This window comes from Euprymna scolopes, chromosome 43 (assembly GCF_053919585.1).
Source record: "Euprymna scolopes isolate OS-2025 chromosome 43, ASM5391958v1, whole genome shotgun sequence".
Taxonomy (NCBI): domain Eukaryota; kingdom Metazoa; phylum Mollusca; class Cephalopoda; order Sepiida; family Sepiolidae; genus Euprymna; species Euprymna scolopes.
In genome coordinates, this window is record NC_136524.1 from 34,232,062 (window position 1) to 34,252,595 (window position 20,534).

At 31.6% G+C, this 20,534-nt stretch overlaps 1 protein-coding gene across 20 annotated transcripts in view; it reads left to right on the plus strand.

Moving 5' to 3' along the window:
* LOC145268276 (eukaryotic translation initiation factor 4 gamma 3-like) overlaps positions 1 to 19,815 on the plus strand; it is a 222,638-nt gene extending 202,823 nt beyond the window's left edge. For all 20 annotated transcript variants that reach the window (XM_080123658.1, XM_080123651.1, XM_080123653.1 and 17 more), the window contains 9 exons: positions 4,817 to 5,005; positions 6,978 to 7,176; positions 11,072 to 11,244; positions 11,366 to 11,570; positions 12,487 to 12,585; positions 12,705 to 12,842; positions 13,075 to 13,156; positions 15,505 to 15,648; positions 19,480 to 19,815. In XM_080123658.1, coding sequence (XP_079979784.1) covers positions 4,817 to 5,005; positions 6,978 to 7,176; positions 11,072 to 11,244; positions 11,366 to 11,570; positions 12,487 to 12,585; positions 12,705 to 12,842; positions 13,075 to 13,156; positions 15,505 to 15,648; positions 19,480 to 19,652 — 1,402 coding nt within the window. In that variant the 3' untranslated portion in view covers positions 19,653 to 19,815. The remainder of the gene's footprint in view (positions 1 to 4,816; positions 5,006 to 6,977; positions 7,177 to 11,071; positions 11,245 to 11,365; positions 11,571 to 12,486; positions 12,586 to 12,704; positions 12,843 to 13,074; positions 13,157 to 15,504; positions 15,649 to 19,479) is intronic.
* Positions 19,816 to 20,534: the final 719 nt, after the last annotated feature.

Genomic DNA, 20,534 nt, shown 5'->3' on the forward strand with positions numbered 1-20,534 from the left:
TTTTTAAATGAAGACTGTTAAAAAAAAACATCTGATGAATTTCAAATATTCATACTTTTTAAGTCTCAACAGAAAATTTGGTGCATATTTACAATTACACTTATTAAAAAGAAAAATCTTTGATGTACGTACTCATCACGGAACAAAGATGTCATATTCCAAAAATCATATGAGTTTGGCTAGTAACTTTTCTACTTGGCTAGTAAACAAGAATATTTAGTTACCAAAGATCAACTAAAGATAAATTTGTCCGTAGAGCCCTGTCGTGGTTATTGATATGTCAACAGAATTGCAAGTAACTTCCTATAAGGAATTCAAATTTTTATCAAATTCCATCTCAGGGTCAGGTTTTCAAATGGGAGGTTGTGCTCTTTTAAATAAATCAAAGAGACTGAAACTTTGAAATTATTTATTGATGCCTATTAAATTTTCACAAATGATTTCCAGGCCCTCTTTACTCCCTTTTGCATAAAACCAAATATTGCCCACATTGCATTGTTTAGCTGAGTTGTGTTCCAAAATTCATAATGATTGGTTAATTTGGATTAATAGGACTGCAGTTCTCATCTTGAGTGTTATTTTCACGTTGGTATATATTTCACGTTGGTTGGTATATATATATATATATATATATATATATATATATATATATTTAAATGGGAATTTGAAAACTTTGAAGCGTCGAATATAATGATAAAATCATGTTTATTTACTGATCTCCCCCCCCCCCCCCATTTAATTTTTACTGTGTGTGACCATCTTTTACTTTAAATCCCGCTCGAAACTGGAGCATTGTACACTTTAAATCACCGGAACAACGTAAATTCTTTTCTCTTCGCCATAACACCAAAATAAAGAAGAAGAAAGAAAAAAAATTTCACAAACCAGACTTTCGACCTTGATGAGGCTATGTATTAGCGAAATATCGGACTTACAAAAAAAAAAATCAGTAAATAAAAATGATTTTATTATTATATGCAACACTTCAAAGTTTTCAAATTCCCATTTAAATTATATATATATATATATATATATATAATACACCAAATTCCTGACACGTGCTTTACAGATACAGCATTATCAATAGAAAATGAGAGCATACCCCTCTCCCTTCCTGTAAGACCAAGTAAAACTTGGTTTAATTATGAATGCAGGATGGCTGCAAAAGGAATGCCGAGTGGCTCAAGAAAATCTCAAAAGAAAACCTGTTTCTTATTTAGAATTTGACTTAATTAAAAAAACAAATACAGAAAAAGATTTATGATTTATGGACTCATTACAAAAATCCAAAAATCATATAGCAGTTATATATATATATATATATATATATATATATACTAGCCTGAATGCCCAGCGTTGCCCAAATGTTTGGAGGCATGTGTTAAGAGGAAAAAAAAAAAATGGTAGTAGCAAGCGGGCTCTCAAACCCGTACCGCGAAGTGGGAAAAGAATGTGAAAAGGAAAAAAATGTGATATCTTCGTTGTTGCCCCCATCACCAAACCGGAAATGACAAAGGTTTAAATTAAGGCTAGTCAATTGAAAAGAGGGATGACTTTCGAAAATATCAGTGGAAAAAAAACGACCCCTCCTTGTAGGGAAGTGCCCACTTAAGGGTGAAGGAATTAATATTTTTATCCAATTTTTCGATATTTGTCATCTGAAGGGTGTAGTTTCAAAACTATACTGATATCGTGAAAATCTGTCACCTCTGTCAAAAGTTTTAGGCAGATATACAAGTATACATACATACATTTAAACAGGCAGGTGTGATTTATATTATAGATATATATAAAATCTGGTTTACAAGTTTTAGCAGTAAATTGTATCCATTACAAGGCTGATTTTAAACTTGGTAGTTTGAATTAAGTTGTCTCTCTCTTATTCATAAATAATGGTGGATCAAGAAATGTCTTCCTTCGTACTTAAAATTTTCTTTGTTAAAAAAAAGTAAAGTACTTGATCAATTTATATGATTTTTGGAATATGACATCTTCATTCCATGCTGGGTTTGTACACCATAAGTTTTTTTCATTAAATTGTAAATAAGAATCGAAAACCTTTGATAACTGTAATGTCCTACATCTGCCGACATTTATAAAGGTTAAAAGAAAAACATGGCATACCTAAAGATCAAAAATTAATTTCAGTACAAAAACGGAACATGGTAAAGAAAAGGGGAGAGGACAGGGGTCAATACACTGCTAAAATATCTAGAACATAAAAATACAAAGCCACCAGAAAGAAATAGTAAACCTACAAGGAACTTTTGAAAAAAATAAAATAACTCTTAAAAATAAAATAAAATAAAAAGTAATGAATCAAAGAAAAAATAACACATTAATTTCTAAACAAAAATTCCCCAAATCACTCCTTCATAACAAATGAACCGAAAGATTCTGTAGTGAAAACCTGTAACAAATCCATTGTCTCAAATGAAAGATACTACGAATTCCTGCGGACTCTTTCCTTCTTTCCTTATAAAATCGTATGTCTATCTTGTCCATCTATGACAATATATTATGGACAACAGGCAGCATTCGTAAATTATGAGAACAGAATATTATAATCATCATAGTTAAAATCTAAAACTTCTTTTCAGACCTAATAAGTTACAATCCAATTGCACTTAAAAGTTGTCTGCAAAATCATTGAAAGAATAGTGAATGGCGGATTGACATTTGATACATGGATAAAAAAGAAACTAATTACAAAACTACGATCTGGGTACAAAAAAAAATCATGTATAATTGATAAGTCAGTAACTTTTATCTAAAATGCTTTCATTAAAGAAGGACAACACCTAATCACTATATTATTATTTGATATAGGGGAGGGAGGAGCATGTCAGCAGGAATGATTAGAAACTTAAATAAACCTTTGAAGTGAATCAATAAAATAAATAATATATGAATAATGCTACAGTTGCCACTTTAATTTTGAAGCCATAATTCGGGTTCATTTAAGCAAAATAATATAATCTCAGAATAAAAGACTTCCCCTTGCGGATGCAGTATAAACAAATTGGTGAAGTGCTAGTTCTAATTGCGGCCTTAAAAGGTATCCAGTGATGAGAGAGACCCCCCCCCCTCCATTTGGGGTTGTGAAGAATGTAGAGTTGCCCTTAGTTACCATTGCTCCCAGGTATCACTTTTTACCGATTTGGTAATACCTGTTAGAGCATTTGGTGTTATCAGATCAGGTTGTCTACAGATACTGGCTTGCCAAACAAAAAATCCACCAAACATTGATGTCATTTTTTTTTTTTTTTTTTACCCTTTGTAAAACTTAAATCATTTCTACAAAGTCAAAAACAAATCAATTTTCTTTCATAAAACAAACCAAACTCTGTGAATAAATATTTGGAAATATAAAAAAACTTGAATCAAACTTTTTTCAAATATTACTGTATTCTGCACTATATAACCCAAAGAGGTTGATGTGTCATAAAACAAAATAATTAAACCAAACTAAAGTATTGTGCTACACACAGAGCCATCTGTTGGTCACCTAATAAACTAGTTTAGTAACAAGTTTCCTCACTGTTTGTACCTGTATTTATGTTGAAAAAAAAGAGAAATGAATGCTAAAATAAATTTATTCTGATTTACATTTGAAGACAAAAAAAGGCAATTATCACTATATTTTCAGTGATTCATGTACTTCAAAGGAAAGTTGAATTGTGCCATGGGAAAATATTAAAGTGGATTTTTTTTTTATTTTATTTTTTTATTAAAATTATCAGTTTCGAGTTTATACATGTTGTAAACTGTTTTTAAATAAAAAAGCAATTTAAGTTTATAAAAGGCAGAACAATGCGAAGGTGTGACGCATGGACTCAAACTGGTGCAACTTAAGATATAGTGGTGAAACCAACTGTGCAGTTTCACTTTTATTGATCCAATTCATGTATGTCTGTATAGCCAGACATGTATAAGTGTTTTCCTTTATTTTTTTCTTCATCACAAGGTATATTGCCACTCAAGCATATTGCTCTGGAAGGGAAGTATTAGAGACTGAAAACAAGCATGTGGATCTCTAAATGGGAGTCGAGTTTAAGTAGGAAGAAATGAGTCCTCTGTGTGACACCTCCTAGATGTAACAATCTTACTTCATCTTTAGATGTATTTTATTTTTGGTCCCCCTACTATTTGTTTGTTCGCACTTTTCTCAATAACCATGCCTTGGATTTTTTTTTAATTTTGCACAAACATTAGTCATGGTAAAAGAAAATTTTTTGCCAGAGCGGATTTTGTGGGATAACTCTGGTTGCCCTCCTCCCCCTGGTGGGGGGGCATTATAGGGATAAAATTGTGCCCAAATCGTTCACTCATGAAGGAGGACCCTGCATGCTCGGCTTGTTATGTAAGTAAAGGAGCAGTAGAATGATCCAACCCTTCCATCAGTAACAGATCTGAGGTGAATGTCAGTTTTAGGTGGTTATCAAAACAGGATGCTTTTTGCAAGAGAAAGAGCATTCATTTCAAATTGTGGTGAAACAAGATTGTTTTCTCATTGCACCACAGTGCTCCAGATTTAAAGAAAATCGGTAAGATCTTAATCAACAATGCTCTTTGAAGTGTTGCCATATATGTGTCATCTGCATAAAAATATGAGCAAATTATCATTGTGAGTTAAAAGATCAGGAAGACTATTGGGTCCAGAGTAGATCCGTAAAACATTGCTCCTAACAACCTCTGTATGTTATCTTTTTTGTTTTTTCTTTTTTTCATGGGTGCAGGGAGAAAGAAAAAAAAAAAAAAATGAAAGTTGAAGCCTCACCAATCTTAAAGTAATAGCATAATTCTTTTCCAACAGATTCTCTGCATTAAGTGGACCAGCCGAAGAAGGTCGTGGACGTTATGGGCGAGGTGGTGTTAGTCCTGCTCGTGGAGATGTTATGACAAGACCATATTCATTTTCCTCAACTAACAACAGTACAAGAGGAAAAATAATGTCGCGCTCATCACAAGAAGGAGACAAAGAAAGAATGATTGGACATTCAAGGTATGGCTTTTGATTGATATATATATATATATATATATATATATATATATATATACACACACACACACACACACACACACAAATTTTGATTCTTGATCAGGATTCCCCCCTATTAAAAATCTACACACACACACACACACACACAAATTTTGATTCTTGATCAGGATTCCCCCCTATTAAAAATCTGTATGATGAACTAAAAAAAAAAAAAAAAAAAAATCATCTAAACTGATCAGGTATTTTTATTAAAAGTAGCAAATTTGCCTGGCGTTGACCAGTATTGCATGTAACGTTTCATTTAAAAAAAAAAAAAAATGCAGTAAAAGCAAACTGAGACATGTGCATGCGAGTATTGCATTTTTTTTCCTAAACAGTTCACTTATTGTAAGTTAAAAAAAAAAAATTAAAAAATACACTCACGCTGAGATTGAAACTAAAACCTAAAGAAAGGGAGTTAAGTACAATAACCATTCAGCCAGCTTGCCACGACTTTAAAAAGGGTTTTTAAATCAACATATTCTTAACATAAGGAAGCTGTCATTTGAACAATTCGCTCAAACACAGTTGTGAAACAGTTGACAAACAGATAAAAATCCAATTACATCCCCACCCCCAATGTGTCTGAATATCATATATACCAAATCCGTAGATCAAAAATTTGTGGAGTGTATAGGTTGAGAGTCGTCCTCCCTCCCTCCCTTTTATAAATATATAGATAACTTTTATGAATATCAAAAAAAAAATCACAGGGTGAGGGTCAATTTGTTGTTACTACACATTCGCTCGCATTAAGCATTTAAAAATGACTTTTTGGTCCCCCGATTTATCGAGGAGAGACCTATGTTTTCAATGTCGTCCGTTAGTCCAGATGATTGTCAGATAACTGTCCATTAGTTTTTCCTGAAATTTTGCTACAAATTGTATTTCATTAAATAGATGTGCACGGTAAAGTTACGGTACGCCCCCCCCCCCCTCCAAGGGGCCCAAAAGAGGTCAAAATGGCCAAGAATGACATGTTTTGCCCCATAAGTTTTGATCCATCCATTAGATTTTTTTTAAACTTGGCTAAAATGTGGAGCTCATTCTTAATATAAATCCAGTATTGGTTACCCTGGTAAAATTCTGGTTTGCGTCCCGGGTACTTTCAGTCCTAAAAACGCCCCTTTTTATGGCTCTTTTTTCATATTTCTCAACAAAAACTTGATATGTCAAACTATATAGTGGTTTTTCACGGGGATCAACTGAAATATACATGTTTTAAGGCCTTAAATTGCACAGTTATCCATTTACACTGGGATTCGGTGTCCCCAGGTGCACAAAAGAGGTTAAAAATGACATTTTGCCCCATGGCGTTTGATTCATCCATTAGATTTTCCTAAAACTTGGCCAAAATGTGGAGGCCATTGTTCTTAATATAAATTCAGTATGGGTGACCATGGCAAAATTCTGGTTCACATCCTTCTAAGACTTTTAGGATTAAAAAAACATGCCTTTATGGAGTTCTTTTTTCATATTACTCAAAAACTTGATATGTATGTCTAGTGGTTTTCCATGGCGCTGAATTCAAATATATGTCTTAAGGTGTGAATGCACCATTTGTCCATTTTTACTGGGATTCTGCATTCCCAGGAGCTCAAAAGGAGTCACAAATGCCGCAAAATTGAAAAAAAAAAAAAGACACTTTTTACCCTATAATTTTTGCCCCATCCTTTAGATTTTTTTGAAAATTGGCAAAAAATGTGAAGCAACGTTGGCCCTTCTCACTTTTCATATTCATTATTTTTTCACTATTTTTTTGTGGCGTCATCTCACATGCAGCACCAGAGAGTGGCTTGTTTATTTTTATTTTATTTTAAATATTGGAGAATTTTGGACAAGAACCCAAATTTTTTATTTCCAACATATCTTTTCTTTTTTCTCATTTTTTACTATTTTAACAAAAAAAAAAAATCTTTTTCCAATTAAATCTTAGGAATATGCACAGCAGTAGTGGTAGAGCTACTCCTCCTTCAAGAGGGCCTAGTAGAGAAAGCAGCCGGTCTCGAGATGTACGACACAAAGAAGAAGCAGCAGAGCAACCAACTCCACCTGTTAAAGAACTCTCAATAGACGAAATAAACCATAAAACAGTAGCTATTATGGATGAATACTTACATATAACGGACATTAAGGTGAGTTTCTTCATGCTTATTTTTAATCTTCCTAAAACGCTTTTTTGTTTGTTTTTTTTTTGTTCTGTTATAGAAATTGCTACAAACAAGTTTCAATGAGGATTAAATTTTTCAAGGAATCTAATGACTCCATTTAAATTTTCATTCAAATCCATCTATTATCGATTAAATCTATAAAATAAGATATATATATATATATATATATATATATATATATATATATATATATATAAATTATTGTAAAAGTTTAAATTTTTTTCCATAACATATTGTATTCTTGTAAGTCACCAATAGAGAAAAGTTATAAACTTTTATACTTTTCATATTCATTTTTTCGTAATCAAGACATTAAAAAATAAAAATATTGCCCAAAAAAGAAAAAAAGAAAGTTATATTGTATGTATCCGTTTTGGACAAGATCTCCAAAAAAGATTTCACTTAATTTGATCGAGTAGTTTTGTTTTTGTTACAGCGGAAAAACACGTTTTTATGACAGCGCATTGAAGTCAGCCATCTTTGAATTGTTTTAACATGCCAGAGGGATATAACTCGGTTTAAAGCACCGACACTCCCTCCCCATCTTTAATAACTAGCTTTTCTTCCTAAAAATCGAACCTTTTGCTCAGTATTGTAACAAACTGCTTTGTTTTTTTTTTTTTAGAACTTCATTCCATAACTTATACATATAAGTCTTTTTTTTTTTTTTTTTTTTTCTCTATTTTCATTTTTTAATGTCTTCATTAAACTGTACAAGTACCCATTTTATTTTTTTTATATATATAGTCTATAAATATAAAAGCAAAAATGTATGTATGTGTGTTCGCTTTTTCTGTATGTCTACAAAAGGCTTTTTTCAGAGAAGCGGTCGGTCGGTTCACAACTTTTTAAAACTTTTTATATCACATATAAATCGCAATATCTCCCAGTTAACAACGAAGCTCGCCTGTCTATTTAATTTGCTCGATTTCGGGAAGATAAATATTCAACATTTGTCGCTCTCCGCATGTGGGTTAGTCTTTTTCCTATTAACATCTTGGGGAAAATAAATCCCGCAGTCAAACTTGAACTCATTAAAATGGGCATCTGCCAAATCCAAGTAATTAAATAAATTCAAACGTGTTTCCGTTAGCATCTCGCAGTGGGGCAATCGTTAACGTCACTTTTTTTTTTTTTTTTTTTTTTTTTACACTTTAATTTACAACTTTGCCTCAAGGGTTCGGGTTCGATCCTCATACTTACTTTTCCTTTTTTTATTTATTCATTTTTTTCTCTCCCAAACACTCGGGCAACGTCGGATACCCCTCGCTAGTCTATATATATATATAAAAGCGAAAATGTATGTATGTTTGCTTTTTGTGTATGTCCGAGAAAGGCTTTTTTCAGATCAGTCGACTCACTTAAAACTTTATATATCATGTCTAAATAATAATATCTACCAATTAACAATGGGGGTCGCCTGTCTATTTAATTTGCCCGACTTTCAAAAGATAAATATTCGACATATTCGGATCGCGGCATGTTGCTTTCACTTTTCAGTATAAAAACAGCGAAACTGGATTCGAACCGGATGTAAACGTCACTGTCAACTTTGGCCTCATTAAAAATTGTGATGTTTGACAATCACTTTTTAATTGCTCTTACATTGACTGTCGCTGTAGCGCAGTTGTCCAGGCTTAGCCTATGGGCCTCAAGGCTCCGGGTTCGAGCCGACCTGTCATCAGGCCTCCTCCTTTATTTTCATTTTTTTTTTTTTTATATATATATTTAAATAGGGTTAAGTTTCCTTTTTGTTCCCCCCCCCCCCCACACACACACACAAATGCACAAACCTACAAGCACCCGGGCAATGCCGGATCTGCCTTCAACGCGCTCTCATAAAAACGTGTTTTTCCGCTGTAAAAAAAAAAACTACTCAATCAAATTAAGTGAAAATTTTTTTCAGAGATCTTCATGTCAAAATGGATACATACAATATAACTTCTTTTTTTTTTTCCGATATTTTCATTTTTTAATGCCTTGATTAAATTGTACAAATGCCTTAATTTCATTTTTTTTTAAATCACCTCCTTGAAGAATGCACTTAAAAAGGTTTAAACATTTAAAGAGTTACTTTTATTGGTGTTCTTTAAGATTTAAATATTTATTTGATTCATTAAATTTGCTTGCCATAAACTAAACTAGTTTTTTTTATTTATTTACATTTTCAGTGTCCCACATTCCATATACTTATGTGTTATATAATCCGTATAATTATTTCTTATACAATTATTGCATTAATTGTAATTATACAATTATTATACATTCTATGCAATTTTAAGTGTTTTGCAATTTAAAATGTAAAAATTGAATTTATTTAGTAATTAAAAAAAAAAAAAACTTAAATTTATTTTAAACGAGGGTTGTGGGGCAGCCTTGCTAGGTTGTAAAATATTTTTTAATATATTTTAACTCAAGCAGATTTATTTATTGCCAAGCCAATTCTCTATTGAATATTATATTGTACCTAATATGTAGTATTGATTTCAACAGTTACAAAAAAAAATTTTTAAATGACTTGGGTATCATCAACTAGAAACAGAACCCAAATATTTAGCACTCCAGCCATGTTCCCTACTGTTTGAGCTATTAACAGATAGATAAGAAAGATTTAAAATTGAATCACTTCAAGCTATGAATGAATTCGCACATGCATAAAACTAATAGAAATATATTGACCAGTTGAAACAAACATTTTACATTTCAACTCGCTGACATACTTCTGTATGCATAATTCATCCATCCAAACAAGTATTTTACTCACTTAGCTTTTTGGTCAAGATCAAAGTGTAGTATTTGTTCTTCAGATGCTGCGCTTCCATTTCTTCTCTTTCGGTGGAGGATCAGTCCTTTACGACTGAGACAATTTTTTATTTTTGTACCTTTTCTCCACGTTAAAAAACGACCCTGGTGTCTAACTCTGTCCCGTGGGGAAGCATAGTAAATAGGAACTCATTATAAACTCTCCTTGGTGTATGATTACTATCACTATCCTGTTAATTTCTGTGTTATCGGACCAGTGGTTTTAGAGTTTATCAGTTAAATATTTACACACATATACTGTTCTATTTATATACACTAAATCTTTATCTCGAGAAGTTTTTAATTATTGTTTTTTTAATTATTCGATTTCTTATTAAAAATACTAACTTTTTTAGGCAAATATTTTTTACAAATTATGACACTTTAAATTATTCCAACCAGTACAGGGTTCGCACAGACTTGAAAAATCCTTATTTCCTGAAAATAGAATTCTTTGTCCAGTGAAACTTTGTGAAAATACTAAATACTATAAAATTATTTTTAAGTATTAAAAAAGAATACCATTAAAATATTTTTTAAATATTGAAAATAAAATGGAAAGGCATTGATCTGAAATTGTATAGTAATAGTGTGGATACAAAAGTTATCTCCCTTTTTCACAAAACTACCTTGGTTAGTAACTTTAATTGGCTATTTATTTGTTGTATATTTGATTTTTTTTTTTTTTACCACTTTTTCGAATCACTATGGATTGTAAAACTCCAAATTTTGTTTTGAAAACTTGAATTTTATCTGGAGGAGGCCTTGAAAATCGACATTGGAAATCTGTACAAATCCGTGTGTTTGTGTTTATCTGCCCTTCTTTCTCTCTCTCTTCCCTGCCTCTCGCTACTTTAAAATACAGTCGAACCTTAGGGTATGTTTTTTAGTTTACGATGTGGAATACAATGTTTTTCCGGCCCCTGGTTACATTATTTGCTCCACCTTATGATGTTATTTGGTTATATACTATACTGCATTTTGTTACTAATTTTTAATGTCTGTCTAATATATATAAACAAACATATAGTGGAGACTGTTCTTTTTCTCTTTTCAGGAAGCTACACAATGTGTAATAGAAATCAAGAATCAGCCTTATCTATACTGCTTTGTATCTAAAGCTTTGGAATATGTGCTGGAACGTTCTCAAGTCTCACGAAGACAAACGGGATTATTGCTTCATAATTTAGTTAAAGCGGAGATTATTGATGTTGAAACTTATTTAAAAGGGTAAGCCATTTCCCATTTATTTAGAGCTTGCCGATTTCTTTTTCCATTTTCAGATTAATTAAAATATATTCTTCTAATCTCTTTATTTTTTATTTATTTAAAAAAAAATTTTTTTTTATAGACTGAACGAAATTCTTGAGTTTGCTGATGATATGGCAATTGATATCCCAATGATATGGACGTATCTCGGAGAGTTATTAGGAGTGATGGTTAACGATAAATGTGTTCCATTGGGTTTCCTCAAAGAAGCCTGTAAACCTTTGAAAAGAACAGACAAAGCAAAAATATTAGTTGCTGAAATATTGCACAATGCTAGCCACCAATTGGTAAGTTGGATACAGATATGTGAACATGGTGTTGGGTTGCAGAATTTTTTGTTAAAAATTTACATCTGTCAGTTTTTGTTTGGATTCTTTGTCAGCTGATATTTGTTCTTTGTGATGAATTCCCTAGAAAAGTCACTTCCGATTAATGTTTACAAGAGTATAAAATATTCTGTTCTTTAAAAAAAAAAATTTTTTTTTTAAAACAGCCAAGTTCGTTTGAATGTTTTAAACATTGATTAGAAGTGACTTTTCCCAGGTTATTAATTGAACTTGGTTTCAACAGAATTTATAACGTTAAAGATTTAAATGTTAGCTAGAAGCAAAGTACAATATGCTATTTCCTAAGAGTAATGTAAATGCAAAATGGACCATCGTCTACTGACTTCATCACTTTTTTTTTTACTTTCTAGAAAACTTCTCTTTTCTTTCTTTTTTAGATTAGATTGTCCAATATATTCGCCTGAATTCAGCGTTTAGTACTCATTAATTCCTTTCATTTTGGTAGCAATTGCTTAGTGGCCCTGATGTAAAAGTTTAGCAAATAGAGCAAAAGGTGACTTTGTGATTGGGTTTGAATCTCATGAACGGCAGGTAGTCAACCCTTGCTGATGATTTTATGTGTGTGTTGGGACGATTAATCGGAAAATTTGTACATATTTCCCAATACCGAAAACGATTTTTTTTTTTTTTTTTTTTCCCTCCCTCCCTCTCTCTCTCTCTCTCTCTGTCTTTTACATTGTAAAGATTTTTCTTTATTTTCATTCTTTAATGTAGAGGAATTCCAGACAAAAAAACAAATCTTACTAGTTTAGCTAATTTGTGGACATTTTTATGTATTAATCTGAAATAACGATTAAAGTTTTATTAAAGGCTAGCATACCCACATATTTTATAAATTTATATTTTCTTAATTCAGGGTCATAGGAAAGTCAGTGAATTATGGAGGTCATCAGGCTTGAAATGGTCAGATTTTATAATTGAGCCTGAAGATGAAGCAGAGTTCATTAAAGAAAAGGTAACTTTTATGATTATAATTTCTGTTAATTGATTACGTTAAGTATTGCTTCCTCAGCATTCTTTCAACGCCTTGAGTGTTTCAACATTCTTCTGACCTCATTTCTTTTCTCTCTTCAGAAACTAGAATTTACTCTCAGTGTTGATGCGCCACAACCAAATCCAGAGACAATTTCCATCGAAAAATTAAAAGAGAAGCTCAATAATTTACTGCTGACGCCAGAGGCCAAAAATGAAGAGATTTTTGATTGGATTGATGTAAGTTATGTTTAATTTTTTTTTTTTTTTCTTTTCTTTTATTCTTTTCTTTTATTCTTTTTTTTCTTTTTCTTTTTTCTTTTCTTTTTTCCTTTTCTTTTTTCCTTTTCTTTTTTCCTTTTTCTTTTTTCCTTTTTCTTTTTTCCTTTTTCTTTTTTCCTTTTTCTTTTTTCCTTTTTGTCTTTTTTTTTTTAAATCCGGCACAATTTAATGTTTTGTTTCGTTGTTTCAGGCAAATGTACCCGAAGAAATGACTAAGCAATCCCCATTTGTCAGAACTTTGATGACAGCAGTATGCTTAAGTGCCATCTCAGGTCAGAGCAGTTTTCATTTCATTTCTTTGTGATTAATGTGTGTGTGTGTATGTGTATATATATATATATATAAGGCAAAATGTGTGTGTGTGTATGCTCGCTTTTTCTGTATGTCCGCAAAAGGCTTTTTTCCGGTGGTTCTTGGGGGGGGGGGGCTCATTCTTAAAACTTTTTATGACATCTAAATGATAATATCTAGGCGTTAACAACGGGGGTCGCCTGTCTATTTAATTTGCCCAACTTTGAAGTGCTAAATATTCCAGATTTTTGGATTGCCACATGTTGCTTTTGCTTTTCAGTATTTAAAAAAAAAAAAAAAAGCAAAACTCGATTTGAATATCCCAGAAAGTGATGTAAACGTTTGGTCAATGTCGGCTTTTCACCGTCATATCAGACAGTTACTTTCATTTGGAAACACTCCCCTAATAAACGAGGAAGCTGTTTTTTTTTTTTTTTTTTTTTTTTTTTTTTTAAGTTTTAGGGTTATTACTTCGCTTATTCTTTTGTTTTGATCCCCCCCCCTCCCAACACACACACACACACACACACCTCTAAACACCCCCACTAGTTTATAATAAATTTATTTTCTCAAACATCAGAAATATAATCATTCAAAATAAATGTAAGAAATCGTTACGCTTCAGAATTCGATTCTCATTTTGGCCAACGTAATTTCCAAGCAAGTCTAATAATAGTAAAATTAGTGAATATTTGTTCCATTCTGGAACCTGAGCAAAAATGTACACTTAAACCAGTAAGAGATTACCTTGGCTAAAATGTGATTTTTTTTTTTTCTTTCTTTCTTCTTCCCTCGACATAGAATATCAGATCAACAAACTCTTCCTGGTGCTTCTAGATGAGTTAGTGTTTACAGATTTTAAAATGTATTGCCTGTGAAATAACCATAAGAAAATGATACAAAGACGAAGGGGAAAATCTAACAAATTTATACATACAATTTAACCATTGATTATTGAGCCAATGAATGTGAAATGATTATAAATCTCTTGTTGGGTGTGTTTTGTCCTCAAGGTGTCTTGGAAATCGCTCCTTTGTCAGCTCTTACTGCCAGTTTATAGTCAACTGCTATTGTCTACAAGCTCTTGCTACTACTGACAATTTATACAGTCAACTGCTATTGTTTATAAGCTCTTGTTATTATTACTAACAATTTATACAGTCAACTACTATTGTTTATAAGATCTTTTTATTACTAACAATTTATACAGTCAACTACTATTGTTTATAAGATCTTTTTATTACTAACAATTTATACAGTCAACTACTATTGTTTATAAGATCTTTTTATTACTAACAATTTATACAGTCAACTACTATTGTTTATAAGATCTTTTTATTACTAACAATTTATACAGTCAACTGCTATTGTCTACAAGCTCTTGTTATTACTAACAATTTAGTCAACTGCTATTGTCTACAACCTCTTACTACTACTGACAGTTTATACAGTCAACTGCTATTGTTTATAAGATTTTGCTATGAGTGCCAATTTATACAGTCAACTAAAGGTAGTGCTGCTACAAATAATTTTGCTCTCGTTATTTCCTAATCCTATTCTCAATTCAGTGACTGATCACTTGATATGTCATAGATGCGGATTACCTCAAAATTTTTGTAAAAGATGTAAGATTAATTGACTTTGCCATTCACTCTAGATGTAACTTTCTTGGCCTGGAACAAACTGCTCAAAAGGAAATTCCAGTGTTTCGGCCATGTGTGGCACCAGCCTGGTGAAGAGTTCATTTGTAAACTAGGGGCACCCAACAAATCCATCGGTTGGCAAAAATTCAGTCGGGCCAAATATAGAAGTTTTATCCGGTCCTAGAGTTTTTAGTGTCCAACGCTGGAATTGCGAATGGCTAAATCATGTCGATCAATGTGCGATGCAGCTAACACTACTGGATCCAGCTCAAATTCACTCGAGGTGAACGACACTACAACTATATTTAAAATAAAAAAAAAAAAGTGGGGATGGTTAATAAAGCATTTGAGACTGTATCAATTGGCAAATTAGTTGTCACTAATATGGATTTTAAGTCGGTTAGGCATGGTATGATTTCTTGTGGCAATTGAAGAAGGATGTATAGTATAAATGTTGTATTTTTGCAAAAAAAAAAAAAAAGGGGTGAATGTAGAAATTAGCTAGAATCGTATAAGTTAGCATTGGTCACCTTTTTGTGACTGTGCGTCAAATTTATAGAATAAAGAAATTTATTTTTTTGTTAAAAATAAATATTGACCTACAATGTTGTTGTTGTTTTTTCTTTTTTTTGTTTTTTTTTACTTTTGATTTATTAATTCAATTAGCAATGTTAATGTATTTGCAGGTCTGGAGTCAACCGCCAAAGTAGAAGAACAGTTAATTAAAGAAAGATCTAAATTACTACAAAAGTATTTAATCAATCAAACTCTACAGCTACAAGCTTTGTATGCTTTACAAGCCTTAGATCACCAAATGGAACATCCCCAAAGTAAGATCTTTTTTTCCTCTTTCCTTTTCTTTTTCATGCACTTTCTCTTCCTCCCCTTTCCTTTTATTTCTTTTTTTTTTTTTCTTTTTTTTTATTATTTTAGGTTTTATTTTCTTCACTTTATTTTTTATTTCATATTTTTTATTTATTTTTCATTTTATTTATTTTTCATTTTATTTTTACTATTCTTCCCTAAAACAAAAAACACCTGCGTTCTTAAACCTACGTAAATTTACAAAATTTATTCAGGACTTTAAGCTAAAAATCTGTTTTACACAAGAATATTTTATCTGAAAAAAATAAACCGGATTTTGTCCAAAATGTTCTTGTGCAGAACAAATTTTTACACTAATACGTTGAAACCTATTCAATTTCCAAAGCTTCCTGCCATCGGTTTTATAAATTTTTCCTGGACATTCGACAGCATTCACTGGCCATCAGTGTGGAACATCGTTTTGCACAAGTATGGCCTGCCCAAAAAAAAGTCATCATTGCAGTGAAGCAAATTTATACACATTTCAAGTGTCGCATACAAACAAGATTCTTTCAATGACTGGTTTGCGGTAATTGCTGGAATCGGTCAAGAATGTTTTTTATTTTTTCTTGATTGGATATTAAAAACAGTAATTAACAATTTGGTTGTTTAGAAAATATTTTACGAGTAAATGTTTGATATATAATAGTTGATATTTTTAGCGAAAACATTTATTGTTCTTTATGGGAGTGTATTTATTTCAGTGTGAGGAAATGTATCGTTAACATATCCTGAAATATTATTAGGTATTTGAGTATGTCTTGAATCTGCAAGTGTGTATATTCCTGATATTGTACCTATTTACAATGCCTCCCCACGGGACAGAGTTAGACACCAGGGTCGTTTTTTAACATGGAGAAAAGGTACAAAAATAAAAATCGTCTCAGTCGTGAAGGATTTCTCCCCCACTGAAAGAGAACGAGAAATGGAAGCGCCGTGTCTGAAGAACAAATACTACACTTTGATCTTGGCCAAAAGTTTGTAGATGTACTTAAAGTTTATGATGTGGAGGGATTTTCAGTTTGTAGACAAAACCACTTGTGCTATTGTTGTAAATTTTTTTTTTTTTTGAGGGCTTGGTGTGTTTGTATTTCAGCAGTCGCATAAGTTATTGTGGTTGTCAGATTAATCGGGATGATAAAGTTAAATTACTTTTATAAGAAAACAAAGATCTTGTAAGTTTTATTAGTTAGCTAAGCAAAGGAGGTTATATTTCCAGTCGAGTTTGTGGACACTACGCTGTACATATTAATTAACCAATCTCACCGAACTTGGTCAAAATATCAGCTATTGTCAAACTCTGAATCAATTTATTTTGGGATCTCTATCGAAGGGTGAAATTAACACTTAATGTTCATTGTAGAAACTTCCTACTTTGTAACTAATGAATTCTGGCATCATATGCATCTTATACATTACGCAACCCTGTCTACATTACGCGACCCTCATATATATTACTAGTAGACCGCCCTGTGTTGCACGGTCATAAAATATGTATAAATATTTTAATTCATACAGAAACACTTAGATATGTACATGTATTTTTTTTAACAGTTCACGTCTTGTAAGTCAAAAAAGAAACACTTGAGCTGACATCAAAACCGAAACCAATGAGTCGAGTTCGATAACAATTATACCAGTGTGACATGGTCTTTAAAAGGTGTTTTCAAACCTACTTGTTCTTAACATAAGTAATCTGTAATGTGAACTGTGCGCATTTGTGGAGAAGTTAGCAAACAAATAAAAAAATCCAATGACTCCCACATATTTCAATTTTGACCTTTTTAGAAGCCCTTTTTTCCAGATGAAAATGAATTGAAAAGTTTTACACATGACTGGATATCCTATATACTAAATTTCAAGTCTGTAGATCAAAAATTTGTTGGGTATATAAGTTAAAGTGTCCTCACACATACATTCTCATTTTTATATATATATATATATATATATATATATATATATATATACTAGCAGTTCCACCCGGCTTTGCTCGGGCCCTATGTACTGTTCATAACTTTATATACCTATGTATATATTAAAAAGTGTACATATGTATGGTAATACCTTTCTATATAATAGGCTTCCTTAACTACCATAGAGAAAAGTTGCTAGAGACTGCAGACGTCAAATTTTTTTTTTAATTTTGACCCCTTAACATTTATTGTTTTGGACTCAAATTAAAATGTTTGACCCATATCCAAGTAACCTACATCTAAAATTTCAAGTGTTTGGGCTCCAAATTGACGGAGCAATTTGGTAGAGTCTGCAAAGGTCAACTCTGTAAACTTTGACTTCTTACCAACCAAATTTTTGCCCAGAAACTGATTAAAAAGCTGACTGCATGTCTGAATATTCTTTATGTAAAATTTCAAATGTTTAGACCACAAAATTGGCTAAATAGTTTGCTAGAGACTGCAAAATCTTTTGAACTTTGACCTCTTTGTAGCCAAATTTTCAGCCAAAAAGCTTGCCTTATGTATGAATACACTTTATGTAAAATTTCAAATATTTAAACCAAAAGTTGGCTGAGTAATTTTGTAGAGACCGTAGAGGTAAATTTTTTTTTTTTTTTTTTTCTTTTTTCCTTTTTTCTTTTTTTCTTTTTTTTTTTTTTTTTTTTTTTTTTAACTTTGACCCTTTACATTTGTTTTGGGCTCAAATCAAATTATAAAGTTTGATCCATGTCCAAAGAACCTATATCTGAAATTTCAAGTGTTTAGACACAAAATTGGTGGAGAAGTTTGGTAGAGTTCTCAAAGGTCAAATCGTTGACAGCTAAATTTCTGGCCGAAAACCAATCAAGATTTTCCCAAATCTCACTACCCCTTATGTCAAATCTCGAGTCTGTAGACCAAAAATTGACAGTTATTGTGTAAGGAACTGTACACACACACACACTGTTATAGATATGACTTATATATATTATATAAACGTTGCTGTTGCGCTCAGACCTTGTTTGTGTTACAGTTCAAACTTCTCTTGACACCCACCCCCATCTCCACCCACACACAGTCTGGCACCGTCGTGAAGGAACAAATAAACAAAAATTAAAAAAAAATCCGGGTCAGCATCTTTTCCCTTTTAAGAAAAGCATTTATTGCGATTACTTTCCCGTCTCGACACGACTTAAATCTTAGTTCAATCATGCTCTAAACAGAAACATTTATTTTGAATCCGCCCGTCTTATCAAAGAACCTACTGTTGATTTTATATGCCAGGTCCTTCTGCTTGTTCATTGATAACACTTCTAAAATGCACTTGTGAAATGTTAGGTTGTAGAAAAGTGTTAACTTTGATCAAAATCATACTTTCTTTTAATAAAAAAATTTTTTATTATCAATTTTCAATTCTTATCGGCTGCATTCCGATACAACACCTATCTAAGAACATTCTCATATGGAATTTAAAAAAAAAAAATCAGCCTAGCCATTTTGAAATCCATAAAGAACCAGCTCTGAGACACATAAACAAAATGCCTTTTCTATATGTTTGGAGTTTTTCTTTTCCTTCATGGGAGGTATTTCTATGAATCTTTGCTGCTATGGCTACATTTGAAGACCTGTGTCAACTAAAGGCTTAGCTTCTTCAAGCCACGTTGTTAACCTGAAAAAAAACAAATAGAAGAACCAAAACATTGTTTTTATACTAACAACTTGGTCTGAAAAAGCCATTCCTTTACAGGGCTATAACTGAAACATGTCTGCAAATATGTAACTAAAATGTTTATATAAAGAAAAATGTATACTAAATATGAGCCTATAGTATAACATTAACTATTGTCATTGTTATTGTTGCAGGTGTCTTAAGGAGTATCTTTAACTTCCTGTTTGATGAAGATGTCATTTCGGAGGAGGCATTCAAGAAATGGGCGAAAAGTGATGATCCTGCGGAACAAGAAGGAAAAGGCGTCGCTTTAAAACAAGTTGTTCAGTTCTTTACTTCGTTGGAGAATTATAACGATGATAGTTGAGGTCAAGTTCAAATAGGATTTAAACATGGACACAAATTATTAGGGAAATAAAAACAAAAGAAGATTCAGACTTTGCTGTTAAAATAATTGGGAGACAAAAAAATAAGACAATTATAAACTATTAAAATAAATAAATAAAAAAAAAAAAATAACATGCACAGAATTTGTGTGTCAATGTTGGTGAATTGTCGGCAGAAAAAAAAAAAAAACTGCAAAGGATGAATGAAAACAACAAAAGGACTCCCCCCTCCCGAAAAAAAATTTTTTTGTCAATTTGTAAAAATGGAAAAATTTAAAATGAAAGTTTTCTTTATATATATATAAATATATATATATAAATATATATATAATATATATATTTATACATGTCTTACCTTCTGACTCTACTTCTATGCCTATCCTCCTCATCCTCTATAATGGCTATAAAAAAGAAAAGGGGGAAAAAAGCCACTGTATATACAGCTTACTAAACAATTTAAACATCTATATATACACGTATATATATAAATGTATGGGAAATACTTGTTTGGCTTCAAACCCACTACCTTGCTCACAAATAATCTGAGTCTTAATTACAGGTGCTACTATGCAAGCATTTAGTAAAAGTGGACCCCCCCCCCCTCTAAGTTTACTTTTTTCCTTTCCTCCTCGTCCCTCTTTAATTTAAAAAAAAAATCTTCCCCACCCCCTTTTAAATTTCTTTTTTGAACAACACAAACCAAAATGGATGTGTCCTTTCTCTTTACTTTAGAAAAAAGATAAAAATTTAAAAAAATAATTTTTTTTTTTTAAACTAATTTCATTAATAAATATATATATATATATATATATAATTTTTTTTTTTTTTTTTTTTCTTTTTTTTCTTTTTCTTTATCCAACCCA